Source organism: Aulonocara stuartgranti (genome assembly GCF_965226115.1).
Source record: "Aulonocara stuartgranti genome assembly, chromosome: 9".
NCBI classification, from domain to species: domain Eukaryota; kingdom Metazoa; phylum Chordata; class Actinopteri; order Cichliformes; family Cichlidae; genus Aulonocara; species Aulonocara stuartgranti.
The window spans coordinates 15,025,970-15,049,384 of NC_138960.1; the positions used below are offsets into that span (position 1 = coordinate 15,025,970).

Below are 23,415 nucleotides of genomic sequence, written 5' to 3' on the forward strand. Positions count from 1 at the left end.
GCTAAACTGGGAAAATGATTTATCTGCAATGAAATATTAGAGCCAGGACAAGTTAAGAAAAGGAAGAAAAACGGATCCATGTGTTGACCATAACCAGATATGATCAAGGGCAATAACAATCATTACTAAATCTAGGATGTCAAGAGTAGTTTGTCAGAATTTTGTGATGAAAACTTCTTAAAGTGCTTTTTCCCCACCTAGGATAGTAAAGGGCAAGACGTTGTTTGACTGGTGCAATGCTTTCTAGTTTTCTCTTTAGACTATTCCAACATTGTTTCCGTTGTACATTTACAAACTTGTTTTTGATCACTGTTGATTCCTAATAATCAAGTCTTGAAAGACTGAGCCTTGTATGATGGATATTATAAGCCTCAGCCACATGGGCCTAGAACCCCCTGCAACCTCCTGTTACAGGGAAAAAAAATGTATATTTCCTGACTAGTTGGCGAGTGGTTGCTAGCAGTCACAAGGTGGATGTAGCTCCAGAGGTAGAGCAGGCCATCTACTAATTGGAAGGTTGGTGGTTTGATCCCTTGCTGATCCAGTCTGCATGCACATAGTCTTGGGCAAGATACTTACCCCAATTTGCTTTCTAATCCATTTAGTGTGAATGTTAGAGAGCACATACACAGAAAAAGCGCTTTTACGAATGAAGCAAGTTGTATAAAGCACTGAGTGCTCAGAGGAGAAAAGTGCTATGTAAGAACCAGATCACACGTAGTTGGCACCAAAGATGCTGATGTTTCTGCAAAAGTTGAGAAAAGAGCACAACAGAAATGGAAAAGGTTCTCTTTCAAAGTAAAAACTGTACCTCACAACTGCAACCAACATCTTTCAAAATGCACAGTTTTACTGTGAAGCCAAATGCTCTATTTCCTGTTTATGTTGCACTTTGCACAGTAGAGTAGAATAGTTGGCGAGTGTTCGCTAACAACTTGATGTCTTCCATGCAAATGTGTGCAAATGACCAAAACAATGAAAGGAGGCTCTTGGTCCTGCACTGTCCTCTTTGTGACCTAGCGACACCAACAACCTCCATCGACCATTAATACTTTGTGTTGATCATAGACCAGCCTCTAGGTCTTTGTGACTGGGATCTGATGTGTCATCTGTTAGTCAAGTCAAGTCACGTCAGTCTTATCTTATCAGTCAAACTGGGTAGTTTAACCTCACGGACAGTGTCCAGGAACCTTAAGAGCTTTTTCTCTTTGCTTGTTGAATGTGTTTCTGTCCATGTGTCTCCTGCGCTGGCTGAGGCTCTCAACTTTTAAACCTGATCCAGTGATTTGATTTCTTTTTCTGAATAGACAAGAACTCCCAAAACTTTTCAGTTGGCCTCTCCAGCTTTATTTGCACTATTCATGTGCAGTTTTTCTCTAAGCCAAGTTTACAGGTTAAGGAATCCTCCCGCAGCGGTTGCTCGCGTGTCCGGTGAGCTGCTGCAGGGCTATCGATCAAGAGAGATGAAGACTGAAGGTTGCATCCTGCCTGTCTGTGTGTTTATTTAGCCTACAGTAAGGAGGGGAGCGTGTCTACCGAATGCCAATTAAGCCAGTGATGGTCAGATCATTGTCACGCTGCGCTGATGACTGGCAGGTCTGACAAGCTGGCTGAGCCGTGCATGTGGTTCCTTTAATTAACTGCATGTGGGCGGACAGAGCGAATGTGCATGTCAATGGAGAGCAAGCTTCGTATATTTTTTGTAGAACAAAGGATAAGAAATTGGGGCAGCGTAAAGCTTCACTGCTCTCTGACAGAGTAAAGTGAACGCTCTTCTATAAGTTGGTCTCCTGAGGACAATTTTTTGGTTTCTGCCAAGCATTTTGTTTGTAAGTGCAAAGCAGAATGGACAGCATTTAAGTGAGGGTAAGCTAATGCTTAGCTTTGCTCTCCCGTGACAAGTGCACATCTCTATCACAGGCTCACTCATGTATTTGAACCAGTGAGTCCCATGGGCTGCAGCCAGATTTAGGCACCAAAAAGTCAGCATTAGCATTTCAGATGTCCTATCTGTTTTCATTAACTCAATCTTGCATGAGAGTTCCCAAACTTCCCAGGAGCCCGAAGCTCTGTCAGACATTTGTGGACTCCAGGGGGAGGTTGCCATTTCAGAGTCTTGATTAGGGTTGCCAACCGTCCCTTAAAAAACGGAATCGTCCCGTATTTCGAAACAAAAGTACACGTCCCGTATTGAGCTAATAAGGGACGCACTTTGTCCCGTAATACAGTGAGAATCAAAAGTAGTCTATAACTTTTAATGGAATTAACGCTTTGTTTGAAAACATAATTCCCAGCCCCTCTCCTGCTTTGTGACCAATGAGCTGACAGCACACTTACGAGTATGACAATTCAGATTACCGCTCATCTCATTGGTCAAGGAAAGGTCGCTTACGGAGAAAATACCGGAAGACAACAGATGACCACAACAAGAAGCATGGCCAACAGGGAAACAAACGCCGACACTGCGGTGCAAGTCTCGGACGACAGTACACCTAAAGCTGGGCAAACACTGTGCGATTTTTTCAGTCGCGTTATTCAGCTCCTGCTCAAACTGCACGATTGACTCGCAGGGGTTAGAAGTTGGTAGGTCACGATGCAGGGTCTCACACTATACCGCCCGATGCTCTGATGCGACCTGAGTGCTCACACTGTGCCTCCATAAAATGAAGGTTATAACAGAAAATCTGTCGCGCTCTCTCTCTCCGTCTTTCACTCACTCACACAGACACGCACACCACCACCATCAACTTTGCTAAATTGCTAATGAAAAACATTGATCGGGCAGCTGTGACTGAGCAGCAATGTAAATCCAACTATTTTCACGGTTGTGTGCCTCCATTGCTTGTGTCCAGATCACACGCTGCACAGCCGTGCTGCTCCATCTTTTACACCAACGTTTACGTGTTTGCGCGCGAGCAGTGTGAGCGGCTGTGGTGAGACCCTCACGAGCGATTGATGATCGGGAGCTGGTCGTGAGGTGTTAATCACTTCTCGTTACCCCACGTATACTACACAATGCACGATGAAGGCCAAAATCGGTCCGATCACTCAAAAATCGGCTCAAAATGGGCCTAAAACCGCACAGTGTAAGCCCAGCATTAGAACAGCAATGTTTGTTCAGAGAAAGGGAAAAATGGGAAAAGGAAAACACCTGGCTGGAAAAAGTTAATATGGGCATGTGCAGTGAATATCAGTGCTATGTGGCCAGAAGTGTGATAATATAATTTATTTTGTGTAATAAACAACTGTAAGGATAGATGATTACAACAAATAGATGACTAATACATAAAAGTAATACATAGATGAATAATGATGATGAGTTAAGATGCGTAATCATGGGAACAAGCGGGTTTACAAACAGGAGCAGCTGATTAGCATTAAGCCAATTGTACTAAATGCACTAAATGTGCACTGTTACAAGAATGTTTTTCTTTCTATTGTTTTCTATTATTTTAAGTTAAGCAGGACAGAGTTCTTTTAAAGAAAGATTTACTTATATTCTCAAAAGTTAAGCATGACAGGCTTCTGTTTAAGAAGGAGACCTGTTTTATTGTGTTAATGTTGTCATTTTGAGCTAAAAAATAAATGGCTAAATGATCATTTGTTTCACATGTGTTCATATCACAAAGAATACACATCTACTTAAATCAAATTCAAGTGAAATGGTTAAAAAAATAATTTCACACACAAAAAAAGAGCTAGAAAATTCACCACACTGGGAAGGGTGAAGACAACTGGGTCGCCCGGCCCTGGCCACGAGGTGTCCCTTATTTATTTTTCAGGGAGTTGGCAACCCTAGTCTTGATGCATCACAGATTCAAACTCCTTATCCTCCATAATTAAAGAAAATGTGTTAAAGGCTGCAGCAATACAGTCATTGAACTCTAGAGGGACCGAGGCTTAGGTCTGCATCACAGGTGGCTTCAAAGAAACTTAAGCACACACATTCACACATGCAGTATATCTAAGATCTTTTTCAATGCATCCCAAGGCCCCCTTTTAATAATTTAACTGAGAGACTTCCCTGCATCTACCTCAGCTGTCCGCTTATGAGCTGCATTTGCCATTACTTTTAATTACTCATCACATTTAATCCTAATGTTCAATCTGATGCTGGTGAAATCACTTTTGAAGCAAATCAGAGCTCCTTCACTGGCAGAAAGTGGTTATATTACCCCCATAATACTCTCAGAGGATCAGATTTTAACAATTATGGTAGTTTTTGAATTTCCTATGAGGGAATATGGCAATATTCTCATCTTCTGCAATCTATTATATTAAATAGAAACCTCTTTTACTCTCTTAGAGTGCCTTGTGTTGTGATTAAAAAAAGTTTTTACTGCATCTTTGCTTTTATTTGACTGAGTAACAATTGGTTCAAATAAGGCAACTTTAGTGAGCAGAACCGCCTGCTGCAAAATTATATATATACAACAAACAGCAAATATATATATGTAAACAACAGCAACAGTTAGGCTGTTTAGGTTAGCCTCAGGGTCGTTTAGCAACAATAGAGGTGTTTGGTGACCAGTGGGCCCCCACCTACTGCTTAATCTATCAGGCTCCTGCTAAGAAGCCAGTTGTTTTCATTTCCATTTGTATGGCTACTAAAATGCACTCCTTTGCCTATTTATAGGTCATTTGCATTCTCATCAGTATTAAATGGGGATAACAAAGGATTTTATAGAAAATGACGTGCAGATGGGGGTGTAATTACAGGTACAGTAAAATCATCATTGGAGAAAGAAAGCAATGAAATTTGAGCTTATCCAAACCATAATCATAATAATAGTTTTACTGCATAAAATTAAGCAAACAGTGACAGAAAATAAAAGTGGGAAGGCAAAACTAAAACTTAAGTATAAACCTGGACTGAGACTCAAACATTCTGGGTAAAAAGTCTGACTTGAGCCTCTGCTTATACTCTCAGTGGATTACAAACAAGTAGAACAGGCCATCGTATCATTTACAGTCCATGTCCACAACAAAGTCTGCTACCTAGAATACATGTGTAGCTGGTGCACTGTAATGTTATTGGACAAATCTGCACAGTCACAGAAGCCTAGCAGGCATATGGATATCCCCACGAGCCTTGTGCTCACCGTCTAATGATGAAATTGACATCACTTGAAAGTAAACTCAAAGCCAAATTCCACAGCCTTCCCTCCAATTATTTAAAAGAGACTTTTGTTATTCTTTTAAACTGCAACACACTGATCAGCCACAATATTAAAAGCACCCACCCAAAGCTATGATTATTACAGATCTATTGGTTATTGCTTGTGCATAACCATAACCATTCAATGCTCGCATTTTAGGCACGCTTGACTCACTGCAGCCTTGTGTGGAGGTGTCACAACAGGAAACAAAGCAATTCTGAATGTTTCTTCATGGCTTTCTGCAGAATGTTTCATCTTTCCCAATTAGAAAAGAAAACGATCTCCCTCAGCACGATCTGGGAATCCTTATGCTCCCGCAGAGACCAACTTTCTTACAGGCTCTTGCCTCCAGCTTGCTTGCTCCAGTAGACATGGCATCAGAAGGACAGGCAGTGAACATATCCTGCCTATAATATGACAGGGCAGCCAATCCTTTGGGTCCTTGAGTTGTGGGGCTTCCAGGCTGGCACATCCCATGATGTGGTGGTGTAGAGTGTAGAGGACCCAATCTACAGAATGCGATAAAGTTGAACCGTCTACCTACTCCAAAAAGGAAACACAAAGAGCAATCCTTGATTAAAACCACAAAGAAGAAGAAGAAGTGGCAAAAAAACAAACAAACAAGGAGCACAGGCTGGTAAAATAACAGACAATGCACTAAAGATGGAGGCAGGACTGTATTAATACATCTATATTGTTAGATTGGAAGCAGTAGCTGAATGAAAAGTAAAAGTGATGAAGATATTCAGAATCAGAATCAGAATCAGAAAGGGTTTTATTGCCAAATGTTGAGCAGGTTTACAACATTAGGAAATTGCTGCGGTGCTTCAGTGCAAACATACTGTCATAAAAATATAAAAATAAGAATAAGAATTAAAAGTGCTAAGTGGATAGATACATGATATATACATGAGTGCAGGTGGTGATCAGTGCCAAACATGGAATGATGCAGTGAACACAGCGTAGGGTCATGTGTTAGTGGCGGGTACAGTCATACGGTTATTGTTCATGTGTCCGACAGCAGAGGGGAAGAAACTGTTCTTATGGCGAGAGGTTCTGGTGCGAATGGACCGGAGCCTCCTGCCTGAGGGGAGCAGGTCAAACAGACTGTGTCCAGGGTGAGAAGGGTCAGCTGAGATCCGAGCTGCACGCCGCAATGTCCTGGAGGTGTACAGGTCCTGCAGAGATGGGAGTCTGCAGCCAATCACCTTCTCAGCAGAGCGCACAACACGCTGCAGTCTCTGTTTGTCCCTGATAGTGGCTCCAGCGTACCACACGGTGATGGAGGAGGTGAGGATGGACTCGATGATTGCAGTGTAGAATTGCATCATCGTCCGTGTTGGCAGGTTGAATTTCTTCAGCTGCCTCAGGAAGTACATCCTCTGCTGGGCTTTCTTAATGACGGAAGTGATGGTGGGCTCCCACTTCAGGTCCTGGGTGATGGTGGTACCCAGGAAGCGGAACGAGTCCACAGAGGTGATGGGGGTGTCAGTCAGGATGATGGGGGGGAGTGGAGCTGTGTGCTTCCTGAAGTCCACAATAATCTCCACTGTCTTCTGGGCATTCAGCACCAGGTTGTTGTGGCTGCACCAGGACACCAGACGTTCAACCTCCCTCCTGTAGGCAGACTCATCCCCGTCAGAGATGAGTCCGATAACGGTGGTGTCATCTGCAAACTTGATTAGCTTGACAGACTGGTGGGTGGAGGTGCAGCAGTTGGTGTACAGGGAGAAGAGCAGAGGAGAAAGAACACAGCCCTGAGGGGAGCCGGTGCTGATGGTCCGGGAGTCCGAGACATTCTTTCCCAGCCTCACATGCTGCTTCCTGTCCGTCAGGAAGTCAGTGATCCACCGGCAGATGGGATCAGGCACATTCATCTGGGAAAGCTTGCCTCGGAGATGGTCTGGAAGGATGGTGTTGAAGGCAGAGCTGAAGTCCACAAACAGGATCCTGGCGTAGGTTCCTGGGGAGTCCAGATGCTGCAGGATGAAGTGTAGGGCCATGTTGATGGCGTCATCCACAGACCTGTTGGCTCTGTATGCAAACTGCAGGGGGTCCAGGAGGGGGGCCGTGAGGGTCTTGAGATGGGAGAGAACTAGGCGCTCAAATGACTTCATGACCACAGATGTCAGAGCCACGGGTCTGTAGTCATTTAGTCCAGTGATCCTAGGTTTCTTGGGGACAGGGATTATGGTGGAGGACTTGAAGCAGGCAGGCACATGGCATGCCTGCAGTGAGGAGTTGAAAAAATTCAGACAGAGAAGTTAAATCTCAAAGCAAGGAGACACTAAAACAAAATGTAATTAAAAACAAATACGATGATTTGCAAATCTCATAAACACATTTGATTAATTTTTCTGAAAATACATTTTCAAAAAATTGTACATATCAATTGTACAGTTTTCTGAAAAACAGAAGGTCATTTTGAACAGCTGCTAGACGTAAATGGGCTTTGGCGCAGAGAACACGGCAGTGTTTGTTAGCATCCAATATTGATTTTCCACCTTGTCCCTTACACACAGAGATTTCTTCATATTCTCTCTGGATGATATTCAAAGTCTTGATTCAACAATTTGTAGATGGAGTTTTGCTGATTTTGTAAACCTCTGCCCATCTTTACTTCTGAGAAACTCTGCCTCTCAAAGATGCTCTTTTTAGACTCCGTCTGTAACTGACCACTTCCCATTTAACCTAATTAGTTGCAAAATATTCCTCCAGCTGTTTATTTTAGTATCACTTACATTTCCAACCCTTTGCTTCCCCTGCTACAACATTCATGAGTTCTGATACCGCCATGAAATTCAAAACAAGCTAATATTTTAATGTCTTAGTTTAAACATTTAATAAGTTCTCTATGTTGTATTTTGTGAATAAAATATGACATTTGCAAACTGTTCCTTTTTTGGAACTGGTGTTTTTAACTAAAGCAGGACATGGAAAGAAACTAAACTTTCAAAGTGAAGCAGGAAGAAAGTAAAAGAGAAATACTGATCACACAGACAATTTGATTCAGGCGGGGAAACACTGAGGGAACTAAAAATACCACTTTGACCAAAACCTACAGTGCATGAAGAGAATTATCATGAAAAGGAATCAAGAATAAAAAAAAAATCATAATGGCAAACAAGAATCTGAACCACAAAACCCTGGGATCATGGATGCTCAGTCAAAACAGCCCTAGTGTTTAGGTGGGTGGTAGATCCATAGTTTGTAGTTGAATGTCAGCCACTACAGCTGGCAGTGTTTTTATAGTTGAGGTTCACTCACTTATGACATTTCACAGCCGCCCTTATATGGCGTGACAACGACCTGAGCTTCCCTGTTGTTGGAGGAGGCCGCCTGCTGGAGCTATACATGGAAATGGCATGCACGTGGGAACAGCCTTTAGGAAGAAATGGATATAGGAGGAGATTTAGCTTGAAATTAATGACTGCGTGAATGGGCGATACTGGGCAGGCACTTAAAATGTAAAATGGAGGCCACTTAAAAAGTAGGACAACCAAGTTAAAGGAACTTGGGTAACCACGGGGGTTGTTAGGGCTTAAAAGGGGGCACAAATAAGTCTGGACTGGATGGGAGACCAGAGGTGAAACTGGGTCAAACATCGTGGGTTTTTGTGTATCTAGGGTTCGGATTAATTAATATAATAAGGCATGAAAGGAGCTGGGGGGTGGTTGCGTGGGGTGTAGACATACCCCAGCTTTTCTGAATGGCACTTGTCAAAAAGGACAGACTGTACCCCTCCTCCTCCGGGCATCTGTTTCCACTTTAAAACCGCACATGCCTTTTGCAGAGCAGTTAGAGCCCCAGAGGAGCTCGGGAGTGCAGCAGGACCCGCATCACATCGCAGCGCAGCCTGTTTTACTCTGATACCTGCAGCCTGTGATGTATTTATTTATACACATTATTTTGTCTTCCCCTGACAGTGAGAGGGCGTATCCGCTTTGAGAAGGAGGCTGAGCGAGTACAGCGTGAGTGCAAGGAGTGGGAGGGCTGGTTGGAAACACGGGATGAAAACAGTGGAGAGCCACGCCGCCCACTAAACAAGCCGAAGCGCGTACCAACAATTTCGCAACCACCTCTTCTGCTGCTGCTGCTGGTGCCCTGCTTAAATCTACAGAGGAGCGGTGGAGAGCAGACATCCGCCGTCATACATCAGGCAGACAGAGGAACTAACAAAAGGTAAGCGCCGTGTCTCTCTTCCTCTTATCTCTTAAAACGGTGATTTGGTGAGTGAAGCCTGGTCTAAGGGGTTCGAAACACGGAAGAAACAAGTTATCATGAGAGAGAGGATTGCTTTGTTTTGTCGTGCAAAGGTAGGAGCAGCATCCCCGTTGTTTGGCTTTGTCTGCTCACTTTTGCGTGCGCATTGTGCTCGGAGATTCGCGCAACACGGAATGCATGATAGTGACTTTATTTAGGTACTTATTTTAGGAAAATGAGTATTTTAGCAGTGTGCACTTTTGCAAAGGCACAAGAAGTTCCTGTACGAGCGGATTTACCTTCCTCTTTGTTTCTTTATCGCACTTCCTTTGTGTTGTTATCAGGATCCCTGCGCCTTCATCAAACTGCCCTTACCAGTATGCACTTCGGTAATTGGGTCTGCTCAGCTTTATCTGCCCGCTGTGTTTACTGAGACTGCGAGAATTCATGTTTAAACGCTGATGTCCTCAAACACTGCCTGAATTTTATTCTGTAAATGGTTTTTAACAACCTACAATAAGTGAAGCGCCCCAGCTGTGCCACAGGCCATCCATGTTGTGCTTTACGCAGCGCTTGTTGTGCCTTTTCAGCAAGAAGACACAGGGTCATTTCATGAAACTGTGCACTGTGATTACCACTAATCTAAATGTAAACTTTGATCTAACCCAGTCTTAATCTCCCCTATGACATTGTCATTTATTTATTTATTTTTTCAGCTGCCAGACTTCATGCAGCGTTTAGGATGTTTGCGCTCCTACCTAATTTTGGGCTTTAGCTTAATTATCTGGAACTATTATCACAGTTTTATTTCCCTGTTGCGCAAATAATTAAACGTTTACTGCTTTATAACCTGTCCTCCCCCCCTTTTCTTAACAAAAAAAAAAAGACACTTTCAGCAGGCGACAGTCTGTCAGCTCTTCCAAATGTGAGAATTTGGCTGCTAAATTTAATTATTTGAAAAATACCAAGAAGTTTGAACACCATAGTAAGGCAGTGAAGGATCCATTTCAAAGGGCCACAGGGTTGACAGTTAACTGTAGCCTTTTATATAAAGTTAAATTTAAAAAAGATGTGAAAAGAATCTGCATTGTCTAATAACCAGCAGGGTGTGACTCCTCTGGTTTCTAATCCATTGTTGAAATCTATGGGAAAACAGCCCCAGGCCTCTTGAGCCTGACTAACCACTTTCCTTTACGGGATTTACGTATTATTTAATATGATGTGATGATTATTTTGTAATTCTTGGTCACAAATTAGAGTAAAAAAGCAGAAGAACAGAAGGCATTCTTAAGAGAAGAGGGTTACTTTGTCATTGACAGGTCAGTGAGCGTAGCTTCTTGTCCTGCACTCGTCAATCTGGTTTCAAATTGCTAGGATGAATGCAAAAAAGCTTTGAAAACATGACTCCACTAACCAGTGCTCCAGGTCTGTTTGCAGTGTTGCTTACTATTATCACTATTAGCTTGTGACACATGTCAGTTGGTTGAGTTAGCACACTTTTAAATAAGTCTTATGTTTGCAGGCTAGCATTAGATTTATCCGATTGTTGAGTTGGCTCGCTCCTAACAAGTTACATATTAGTTACTATAATAGCAAGTTGCTAACCTAAGTTAGCCACTTGAACTAGCTTTATCTTAAAAGATCAGATATTAGCACTTAAATGTTAGCTTTGTCAGTGGTTTGCTATACAGGGTGTGTATGTATGTATGTATATGTATATATATATATATATATATATATATATATATATATATATATATATATATATATATATATATATATATATATATATATATATATATATATATATATTAGTTTTATTAGCTACTCTAAATAGGCCACGTGTTAGCTAATTTTAGGTTGTTGAGTTAATGCTAATGCTAATTTGATTAAATATTAATGAAATAACAGTAGTTTTGGTAGATTGTTGGGTTGGTTCATGTTTATTAGATAACAGCTAGCATTAACTGATTCAGTTAAGCACATTTTTACCTGGCAGTTTTTACGTAAATAGTTGGAGTGGTTTAATTTTGTGTGCAAAAGTTCTCTTAATTCAGGCTTATTAAACAGTTGGTGCAGCTAGGCCCAGGGCCTTTTGCCTGGTTATACCTGCCAAACTGGCAGGATTTAATGTTAATGACATTAATTGAAATGAATTAACAGTGTTTATTAAATGCTGTTTAAATGAACAGGGTTCGGCGTTGGTGACTCATCAGGAGATGTTGCAGAGCAAGCAAGTAGGCATGGTACAGAAAAGACAGAATATCAGACTGAGTGCAACAGGAGAAATGTTTAACTTTAAGAGTTCATTCAGTGCAGTCATCCTGCTACAACCTTACACTTATATTATTAAAAGACAAAATATCTCCCCAAGTTACACAGTTTTCATCTATTGGCTCAAACTAGCTTTACATTGCTGCAGTTTTGTTTCTTCTTTGTCAACACCATCTAATTAGAAGTTGTTCCTCCAAACAAAAGCCACATGTATTCATAAGTTGCTTGTTTACTGGGAAGAGTTGTGGTAACCCGTCAACCTGCCTGAAAAGAAAGTTTGGCAGTGAGAGTCAAAACAAATCTGATTGTACTCTGCACTTGAAATGTGATGGATTTGACAAGCTTGGCCAAACAAACCAAACAAAAACAAACCAAAAAAATGTACATGTTCTCCTCTCACAGATTTGGGCTTGCAGTAATTTAAAAGCTGCTGAGGTATTTCACAGAGACATTGCAGTCTTTGTTTTAGGCAAAAAGAACAAAAGTCTGGAGCTGCAGTTTAGGTGTATCACTTAATTCAAGGAACCACTCTCCCCTTCACTTTTTGCAATTTTTATCGAACCTCTAGTAGCAGCATTTAGACAGGCTACAACAATTAAGGGCATAAAATGTAAGAACATAGAACATAAAATCAGTCTCTATGCGGATGATGTGTTGCTTTTTCTGCAAAACACACAAACCAACCTCTCTGAGGTAATTACTCTAATAAACTGGTTTCCAAGAGTTTCAGATTATTCAATTAACTGGTCAAAATCTACAGTTCTTCCCATTAACTGCTCCTTCCATAATTCTTCCTCTGCCCCACTACAATCTGGAAATATTAAATATTTAGGTATTAATGTTTCTCCTAAGCTTTCAGACTTAACTAAATTAAACCACATCCCACTTCTAAAGAAAGTAGAAGGCGATCTGACTAGATGGAAATCGTTACCCATATCACTCATGGGAAGGGTCGCCACTATAAAAATGATGATCTTGCCAAAAATAAATTACTTATTTTTGATGAGCCCTAACAAACCATCACAAGATTTGTTCAGATCTCTGGATTCATATATTTCTAAATTCCTTTGGAAAGATAAACCCCCGCGTATCAGCTTAAAAACGCTACAAAGAACCAAGGATAGGGGAGGATTAGATCTGCCTAATTTTCACCAATACTTCTTAGCCAACAGGCTTCAGTTAATCTCAGAATGGTTAAAACATACCTTCTTAGATGAGCCCTGGCTAGATGTTGAACAGGCACTATGCAATGATCTAGAGATTTCAGACCTACCATTTATTAGCTCAAACATCAAAAGACATGAATGCTTTAAAAGCATCAACATCAGCTTTTCTCTGACAGCATGGTGGGAGTTTCTAAAAATAACGGAGTCTTCATTAATCCCATGCAAACGTACACCTATCTGGAATAACCCTGACATATTACAAAACAATAATATGATTAATTTCCCAGAATGGAGTTGTAAAGGAATTAAATACTTAGAACATATATTAGAGGGAAACGAATTTATTCCATTTGACAGACTAGTTGCACAATATGGGATCAACAAGAAAAGATTTTTAGAATATCAACAAATTAAATCCATAGTAAAAAAGAAATTTAACCTCAGTCAAGTTGAATTACAAACACCACCAAGTGCGGTACATTTTCTTACTCTTAAACCCCCCAAATTATTATCTAAAATATACAGAACACTTTTTAAATTAGATGAATCAATATCCCTTCCTATTGCAAAGTGGGAAGCAGATTTATCAGTCAGCTTAGACCAAAACTTCTGGTCTCAGGTATGCTTAAAAACCTTTAAATTGATTAAAAATCCCAGTCTGCAATTAATACAATACAAAACACTACATAGAGTGCACTATACAGGTCATCGGATGTTCAAGATGGACTTTACATCTTCCAACAACTGCTCACACTGTCAAGGCAATACACCAGACAATTACATCCACGCTCTTTGGTTCTGTCCACCAGTGCAGAAGTTTTGGCACGAGATATGTGAAGACTTATCAAAGTGTCTGAAATGTAAAATTCCAACCTCCCCTTTAGTATGCTTGTTGGGAAAATTGGATGAGGTCACTACAGAAACTAATACAGTCCACATGGTTTTTACGGCCCTATGCATCGCCAAGAAAACAGTCCTCATGAACTGGAAAAATAAAAATAATCTTAATTCTAGCCAATATAGAAACCATCTAATAGATCACATTAGTCTCGATATAGCCTCTGCCACCACATTAGATCAATCCCTCTGGGCTCCTTTGATCGGCTCCATCACCTAGCGGGGGTAGGGGGTCGTGGTTTTGTCCCGCCTTAGCTACTGTGGTTGATGTGGAGTTGGGACGGGCTTAGGGCGCCTGGAGGACCCCTAGAGACGTTATCCCTGGAGGGCTTAACCCGGGGGTTGTGTTCATAACCTGGTTAGTGGCTCTGGTTGCTCTTAGAGGTTGTTCTCCTCGTGGCTGCGGGCTGGAGGATGGTCTGTACTGGTGGACGTAGGTTACTGGCCTGGTGGCCTGGCTGCCCCTGAGTGGATCCGGGGCAGGTGTGGGGGTTTGGGGTTCGGGGGTGCTTCGCCTCCGTGCTGGGGCTCTGGCTGGGCCTTGGGGGCTTCGGTCCTCGTCGGTGTGTCACCGAGGTTGTGGGCGGGTGGGTGCACGGGGGCTCAGCCCTGGCGCAGGGGGCCTCTGGTGCATCCGGCTAACTGGGGGGCTCTTCAACTGGCGGGGAGGTTGTTCCATCCTTGCAGGAGTCCACTCTGCAGGTGGGGGAGAGACATAGGAGAGGTGGAGAATAAACTTAACCTGGGTGTCTGTTGTCTTGTATAGTCTGGGAGACGATTGAATGTTGGGGTGGGTACAGTTTCCTCTGCGGTGGGGTAGGGTGGGCTGCCCTGGGTCCTGTGGGGCTTGGCAATTAATCTTTTTTTAGAAAAAAAAATTCAAGGAACCAGACGTGCAAAATTTTATAGTGCTTTGTATGTGAGAAATAAACACACAGAGTGAAAATCTCATAAATCTTAGGAAGTAATGCAAATGGAATGGTTTTTTTTTTCTCCTCTGGTTATGTGGTCATACTAGATGGTCAAAAGTATATGGACAGGTTTTACGTATATTAGTTTGGACTAAAGGGAAGCCTTAAAGATGACTTGCTTTGCTCATTTACAGCTGTGCATTTTCACCCTTGTTTCTCACAGAGTGGCTTTTCACACACACAGTTGAAATTAATCTATATTTGTCTTCTTCTGGTCCTTGTTGCAGCCCCCTTATAAGCCAACTTTCTTTTTAGTAACAAATCACAGCGATTTTAACAGACTTTCAAGGGAACAATGTAACATCTCTGCCCTACATTTCCATGCAGTCCTTGTTAGAAGTCCAGGTTATGCAGAGTCGCACACTTCAGCACCAGTGCGACTAAATCTCTGGGGGAATATGTCGCCTTATATCACCAACACTTACAAATATTTACTTGGCTTCATCCAGCAGCTGCCTGCCTTCTGCGAGCAGTCAGAGGGAATGAAGGTAAACACTGCCTTTAAGTTTGCTGAGGCAAGGATCCTTAGAAACATGCACAGCTTTCAGACTGTCCTCTGGAGAGCTTAACTCGTCCTGGCATCTTATTCCAGCTGCTTGTCTCTTTCTCTGCTCTTGGGTAGACGTTTGATATTTAACATGAAAAAATGTTGCACGTTCATTCAGTGTCAGTTGAAACGGGGAGATTATTTTTCAACCCTGCAGGTTAAGGTTTTTGTAACAGCTTGCCGGTGCTGGGTTTTTGACTTCAGAATTATTTACGGCATAGATTTACCAATGCTCACTGAAAGATTCCTCGCAGGTTCTTTATTCATATTTGATAGAATAGCGCCGCACAGTTGCTACACATCCGTGATGTGATATCCCCATTCCACCACATCCCAAAGATGCTCTTTTGGATTGAGGTCATGAGTGACCGTGGAGGTCACTGGAGGTCAAGTGAGGGTTGTCATACAGTGAACTCATTATCATGTCATGATGCTCAGCTTGTGCGGAGTCCAGAGTGTGCCTAGAGAATATCCTCCATGATCAGACTGAACCATTCATACAAGGAAGGATGGATCCATGTTTTCATGTCGTTTATATGAAATCCTGAAGCTACCATCTGAATGTCGGAGCAGAAATCAAGACTCATCACACCAGGCAATGTTTATTTCAATTTTCTATTCTCCAACTTTGATGAACTTGTGTGAACAGCAGCCTCAGATTCTTCTTAGCTGACAGGAGTGGTCTTCTGCTGCTGTAGCCCATCTGCTTCAAGGTTTGAGGTGCACTCAGAGATGCTCTTCTGCAGGCTGTGGTCATAATGAGGTGTTATTTGAGTTACCATTGCTTTCTGTTATGTTCAGAGCTCTAGCATGAGTAAGGTATTTTCATCCAGTGAACTGTCACTCACTGGATATTTTCTCTTTTTCAAATCGGTCTCTGTAAACTCTGGAGATGGTTTTGTGTGAACGTCCCTGTACATCAGCAGACTCTGAAAAAACTCAGACCAAGAACCATGCAACATTCAAAGTCACATATTTTTTTTTTCCATATTCTGCTGCGCAATTTGCTCTTCAACAGGTTATTTTGACCATGCATTGAATTGCTGCCACATGATTGGTTGATTAGACATTTGCCTTACCAAACAGTTGAAGAGGTGTGCATTCACAAAAATTCAACAAATTGCCTACGCATCAAACCATGAGCAAAGGCATGAGCACATCAACTGATCTTTGATCCTGTATAGCTCACAGTGTTATGCAGCCCTGCCTTCTCGTGTAAATTTTAACACTCATAAATCACAAACTTACTTTGCATTTTTTTTCTGCACCTACACTGATTGGTGAGCCACAGTTGGAGTTTGCAAAGATTCATTTTGAGTTGGTTAAATATGACAGGTAGGTCAAATTTGAGGCATTTGATATATCAACCTGATGCTAATGCAATATTAATAAACATCCTCCTTAACCAGATATTTTCCCCCCTTGTTTCTGTTAGCTCTCTGGGGATCTTCAGTCCAGCTCTCTGTGCTCCCTCCATACATCATTTCTCTCCTTTTTTCTCTTTCCATTTTCCAAAAGCGCACTTCCGCTGTCTCCTCCATTAATTTCTCCTCTCCCAGGACGTTGGCAGGTCCGCTTCCACCTTTCCCTCTGCTTCATTTGCATCTTGGCTCCACACGGCTGCCCAAGTGTTTTCTGGGAGTCAGGTGGCTAATTGGTTCCCATCTGTTGGGAGAAGGCGGCCTTTACGGGATGGTGGGTAATTTGTGTCAGGAGTTTTACCATATTGATTGAGTTCTTTCCTTTTGTTTCCTTTATGCTGCCTGAGCTCTGTGTTGAGTTGCCTGTTTTCTGCTGCTCTGCCTTTCATAGAAGTGAAGACTGTTCACCTGCAAGCTTTATTTTCACTTGTTTCTGAGGAGAAGTACATCAAGGCTTGTGCTTCAATTTTTGGCTGCTCCTCTGTGTTAATAGTTTCACAATCCTTATCTGCAGCATGAGTTTCTCTCTGTGTAAAGATAACTCTGAGAGGAGGAAGTGGTTGGATCTAGCATGGGCCCAGCAAACCAAAACAGGAAGTGGCAGGAAACACTGAAACGCTTGTTGAGACACACGCGAGAGCCATGAAAAGGACATTTTGTTTACTTCGGAGCTACCTGAAGTCGGGGACATAATTTCACACAGCAGCCCGGGAGACTGCTGGCTCTCTTCCATACAGCACTTTACTGCAGCAGTTTAACATTCAGTATTAACAGAGATGACTGTGTTTAGCCTCAGGGGGCTGCAAAGAACCAGCATGGTGAGGGGTGAGGGCGGGGGGAGGGGTGGCGGTGTCTGGGCTGAGTTGTGATTTGCCAGTGATGAGCCAGTGTGGGCGAGCGACAGACTGACTGCAGTGTTAAGTTGGAGCGTTGCAGATTCTGTGATAACTTACCAAATGATGGGGTGCCTGGCAAGGACGAGATGCTCTGTGGTTGTGCCCCAAAGCTGTTGATTTGGTGGATGCATGACTATTGGCATATTCTCCCTTAGCGGTGCAACGGGTCAAAAGTCTCATGGATTGGATCGGATCACGGTTTTAAGTCACGGATCGGATCAATTTTTGGATCAGCAAAAAAAAACCAAAAAAAAAAACACAAAAATTTAACATTTACTTTTTTAGTTATTGAAGTATTTTTTGCCTGTTAAAAACATTCAACTCAAGACTCATTCCACGCAATTATTAAAAAAAAAAAAATGGTACAATATAGGGCTTTGTATCTACCACTCAATTCAATTCAATTTTATTTATAAAGCGCCAAATCACAACAACAGTCACCTCAAGGCGCTTTATATTGTAAGGTAGACCCTACAATAATACATACCGCTCATTATATCGCACTCCGCTGTGATCGGATTGATCGGATCGGATTACGGATCAACCGTGATCCGTTGCACCACTATTCTCCCTCACTATCATCGCCTCTCGGCTGTATTAACTTTGCTAATTTTGCATTTCATGTATTTTTAGTTTTAATTCAAAGGTTTTATTGCAGACAAGGTGCAACATCTGGGCCACTTGATGCTGTGTTTGTAAGAATATCAAGCATGTCTGTCGTATTCTATCTTTTGAAGTGTTTTTATTGCAATTATGTAACCAGTAATATAGTTTGCTGTGTGGTGCAGTTAGTCTGCAAACTCCAAGCCCCCCCCCCCCCCCCCCCCCCAAAAAAAAGCAGTCATTATGTAAGTGCAAAAAACTGTAGTTCCTTTAGTGGCCACTGGAGTCAATCCCAGTAGACTCCCATTTATACAAAAGTGGTTAAAGCTTAAAAATGATTGTGATTGATGCTTTGATTTAGGGCATGGGCAGCTGTAGCCAACCAGTGTGTTTGGCTGATGGAGTGTTTGTAAGAGTTGTAATATAATTTTCTGTGAGGTAGAGAACATCCAGTAAGTTTGTGGTTCAGTTTTAGCGAGTACATTTCTAGTATTTTATTTATATCCTACTAATCCGCGTCTCTGTGTGTTACAACTATAAGTTGATAAATGCAGGTTGGCTGCGTTTGCTGATAACTTGGCGCTCCTCTTGTCCAAATATGGGCACATCTAGCTCCCAAAAACCCACATAGCAGCAGCCATGATGCAAACATTTAAGTACAACAAACAAAGTTTGCTGAGTAACTGGTTTCCTGTTCAGTATTCTGGAGTCATATGACTGCTGACCACATGATGTTGACTAACTTTAAGTTCCCTAACTATAATAAATATGACGTGTCTGGGAAGTATTGACAGGTGTCTCAATCTGGTAGATAAAAAAAAAAAAAAGAGACCATCAGCTACAGGTTGAGACGGCAGTCGGTTTGTATTCTTCTGATACATCAGTCGCCTTCCTTCCCCACTTGTGAGCATGTGTGCATCACATCCTGTCTCTGTAAACCTGCTAGAGTGAAGTTTTATGACATTTTATTAAAATTACAAAGGCACAATGATGAAATCCATGTTTTACCCCCTGAATGTGAGTTTTCATTGGAAAGTGTGAGTTGCTATTGTGTAAATACCTTTTTCACACTGCACATTCTGCATCTTCATGTTATTAATGTAATGACTGAAAAAGCATTTGTGTTTTTGTGTTATTATTAAAAAAACTGAACAAGATTAAGTGTTTTCAGGAGACATTTGCATAACAAGAAGAGGGAAATAAACCCCTGCCACAAATTAGCTTCATTTAATGTGGATCTGAGTACCAAACAAGCGTTTAGGGAGAACTTTAAGGTTATAGAAAGATTTTAAGAGCCCACTCATTAAATATTCCTTTAACTGTCTGTTTTTAATGGACCTAATTTGCAACTAAACAAACATTTGTGTCAGGTAATTTTCTTTTAGTCTCTTAACTGATTGCTTTGAACGTATTTGGCACCTTTTTATGATTTTACTTTTATTCTCTGACAGAAAAATTAAAACATTTCCTCCTTCATTTCTTATTTTGAAGTGTCCCTTTTGAGATTTCAGCAGTACTTTATGATCTACATTACCTTGATATAATGATTAAGTATTAGATTACTGTATGTTTTCATCTCTTGCCGTTACCTCTGACTGTTCAGGACGAGCTCTCAATCACTCTGCATCTGTGTGTTTCTACTCATAAAGTTCATCACACCATCCCCTCTGAGAGAGCCGCCAGTGATGAATCAATTTCAAGCTCTTTTTGAGAGCTTCCCGACACTCGGTGGGGTGCCAGTGTTGACCTTGTGTAATGAGGGAAGGTTTCCATATCTGCAAGTTATAAAAAAAAAAAAAAAAGTGAATAGCATGAGGAGATGGTGAATGGTGCACTGCTTGGGTAAATTTAATTTGGCATAAAAGAAAAAGGAAAGAGGAGAGAAATGATGAGCTGGTGTGTGGCAGTAGAGGGAAGATGAGAGAAGTAAGTGACATTGTTAGAGCACCACAAATTGAGACGCTTTCAGAGAATTGCACACATCAGTATGTTTTAATGCCGTTATCGTTTTTACTTTCCTGATATCAACGATTTGATTGCTTGCACCAGGCTTGTGAGCTGATACTGCCGTGTTTCTCCTTCCCGCAGCCTGACAGTCGATTTGTTTAGCTGCTGTAATCTAAAATGACTTGCATGCATGCATAGAGACTCGTACATCCATCCTTAATGACACCATTTAATGCTTTTTTTTAAAATTTTATTCCCTTTGGAGGAGTGCTGTGTACCTGTGGCCACGGATTCCTGATAAGGATCCAATTTGATTCAATCACATTCTGTCCTGGTGTTCCTGTTGTTTGGTGGGTGTCTCTGCCAATGATGGATTCAGTTATTTCCATTCGCGGGATGCATTGTAAACGGTGACGAATGGTGCAGGCTAATGCATCATGTGTTGTCAAGGAGAATCATTTACCTTGCCTTCACAATCCATTAAGCCGATGAGAAGAAGAAAAGTTGGATGTGCAGCTGTGGTTTCTCTCTGACACTGACAGAAGATGGACTGAATGGGATCTGTGGATTCTGCGCGTGCCATTGTGAACATTAAGTTCAGTGTATGAAATGCAGTTTGATGGCTGACGGTTCTTTACATTTAGTCTTTGCTGAAAATTGGCTCCAAAACAAATGTTGTGCTGACGCTACTTCAACATCTAATCAGCTCGAATGTTGTGTAGACTTCCGTCTTGGACTCTAGCAAGGAAAAATATGCGTACAAAGTATCTGATATCTAAATCTCGCTTGTTGAGATTTGAGCCTGTAAAAACCTGAGCTGGAGACCATAACTTATGCTGTTGTTCCTGTTGGTAAGGTGAAGAGTGTGAAAGGTACAGTACTGTGCAAAAATCTTAACCTGGACTTTGTCTGCTTTTTCACGTATTGTAAGTCCGGGCCTTGTACTTGACCTTTTTCTGATGATGTTTCTTTTTAAACCAACATTGAATTCTTTGAACAAAGGGTTTACTAGATATCATACTGCTGTATTACCCATCCATCTAAAAGCTTTAAAAAAAAAAAATCAATACATTTTTTCTACAACAGAAAAGCAATGAACGTTGTGCTTATTCTTTTGTAATGGAAATGAAAGTGAAAGAAGAGCCCATTCTCACTCCTGGGGCGTAGCATAGCGACGTTTTGTCACGTCCCGTGGCGTTCCAGCCGTAACCTTATCCCTAACCATAACCATAACCTTATTCCTAACATTAACCAGACGTTAAATGATGTAAAATAGTGTTTTCCAAAGCGATTTGAAGAAAATGAACGAACATGTGTAGATTGAGTCCAAACAGTTCTCATGTGTTCTCCTTTTTCCGATGTCGTCATTTAGGAACGTGTTGGGTACCCGAAAACGAAATATGTTGACGATTTGTCACCTAGCGTAAAATGTTACGCTTTGGGAGTGAGAACGTGTTGGAAAGAAAGATGGTGAGAGGTAAAGCATTCAAATGCAGCTTACTGTCACTAAGAATGAATTGTGGAGTTGTTGACTCAAGTGTTAAATGGATAACAATATATCCATTAAGACAAGTGCAGGGTGCCCATAATTAAACAAGTCATCATCAGCTTTCTCTATTGTGTTAGCCAAGGAGAGCCACTTTGTTTAGATAATTATTAGCGAAGAGATAATTTGGCACTTGTGTTCGTGTAATGGTGGTCCGTTGACCCACACGGCTTTATCAGGCAAGCGCTGGATGACTAAACTGTCGAGTTAACGATTGGGCTGACTTTTTCTACGGAGCTGCCATATTGTGACCACAGAAAGTGATTTTTATAGTGCTTGTTCACTATTTGAATACCCCCCTTGTAGTTCCTGTGGCAGGTCCACCTACTCAGCCATGCTTTTTTTAATAAGTTGGTCTCCCACAGTGATTTAGCCACAGTGTCAGGCAGTAACTGAGTAAAATATTCATATCTGCTGCCCTTTCTCTGTGTACCCAGGTAGCGAGCTAGTGAGCATTTGAGATGCTTATTTGAGGAATTATGCAGCGAATGCTTCATTTATATATAATGTGGGTGGCGTTGCATGTCACAAACTTTGGTAGGCGGGGTTGCTAATCAGCTGAGAAACAGTCAAGCTGGGCTTCTTCTCACTGATTTGACAAAGGGGTCAGGCCCAAATGACCTATTACCTACTGATTATTTGGTTATAATGCATCAACTGCTGGCATTCATGTTGCAGATTAGCAGAGACATCGCACCCATGCCTTAACAGGCCTGAGCTGTAGTAAAACCCAAACCATGTCAAAACCTTTAGGTTTAAATGCTTTAGGTGATTATTGTAAATGCATTTTAATTAGACACTATTAGGGATCTGCCAAAAAGGATTCTTTGCATAATAATCAGACATCCAAGGGCTGATTCAAAATATGGTCTGTAATTCTGAACACGAGCTTCAGTTATTTTTAGGTCAATAGTGTCACTTTAGTGAAAACCATATAAAAGCAACTTCATATTCCAAAAAGACGTCTATAGTAATATGACTACTCGGTCTTGTAGTTTGATCAACTCAGCAAATATTTACTAGTTTTCCTCAGTTTCTCGGTCAAATGATAGCGATGGAGGCAGTTTCAGGCTTCACAGCGAAACTTTGCCTGCTAACGGTGACATCACCATGTGTGATGTCACTACATCCATCTTTTATGTACAGCTGGGGCCTCAAACTCTACTCCTCCCCCTTAAATTTACTTGAGTACAGTTAGGGGTTGCCACATAAGCATGCAGTCAGGTTCTATAGTCTTACTAATGACCTATTAATTTTATTCAGGTGTGTTGCAACAAGGACACATGGAAATGTTTAGGACACAGCCCTCGAGGACTGGAGTTTGAGACCTCTGGTGTACAGTATGTGGTCTCACGCAAGATTTAAAGCCAGCACACATAATATTATACCACACAGTATTTTTCTGCACTTCTTTTTATATTATTGAGGTACATACCAGCCCATGAGTTTTGTGTACCGCTGTTGAATTTTATTCAAACTAGATGCCATGCATTTCAAAGTAACAGCAGCAAAAAATGCAGAACTTCTTCTTTTTTTTTGGTAGTTGTTTTCTCCTTTTTGCCCTTTTTACATTTAAATGCAAAGTATCCACATGTTCTTTGCAGAGCAGTCATTGTAGTGCTAAAAAAAGAGCGAAGGGCTAAAAGCAAGATACCATCGCAAGGGTTGAACTGATGTCAATAAGGTGTTAATAAATGCGTAATTAAGTTTTTAAGTGTGCAAAGCTCACTTTGCGGTGGTAATTGTTAATGGACTGAATTGAGGAGCTTTAATAAAACAAGGGTG

The 23,415-nt window shown here is 41.5% G+C and overlaps 1 protein-coding gene across 12 annotated transcripts in view; it reads left to right on the forward strand.

The window, feature by feature from the left end:
- The window catches only part of rnf152 (ring finger protein 152), an 86,651-nt gene that overhangs the window by 16,273 nt on the left and 46,963 nt on the right, over positions 1-23,415 (forward strand). For 4 of the 12 annotated variants that reach the window (XR_014279038.1, XM_082547503.1, XM_082547504.1 and 1 more), the window contains one exon: positions 9,086-9,341. Coding sequence is in view for 2 of the 12 variants with exons in the window: in XM_082547503.1 (XP_082403629.1) it covers positions 9,086-9,341 (256 nt within the window). In the remaining 10 variants the exon portion in view is untranslated. Of the gene's footprint in view, positions 1-8,455; positions 8,746-8,813; positions 9,342-9,430; positions 9,476-23,415 lie in introns of those variants that run through there. The other 8 variants (XM_082547507.1, XM_082547511.1, XM_082547508.1 and 5 more) reach the window with 5 other exon arrangements.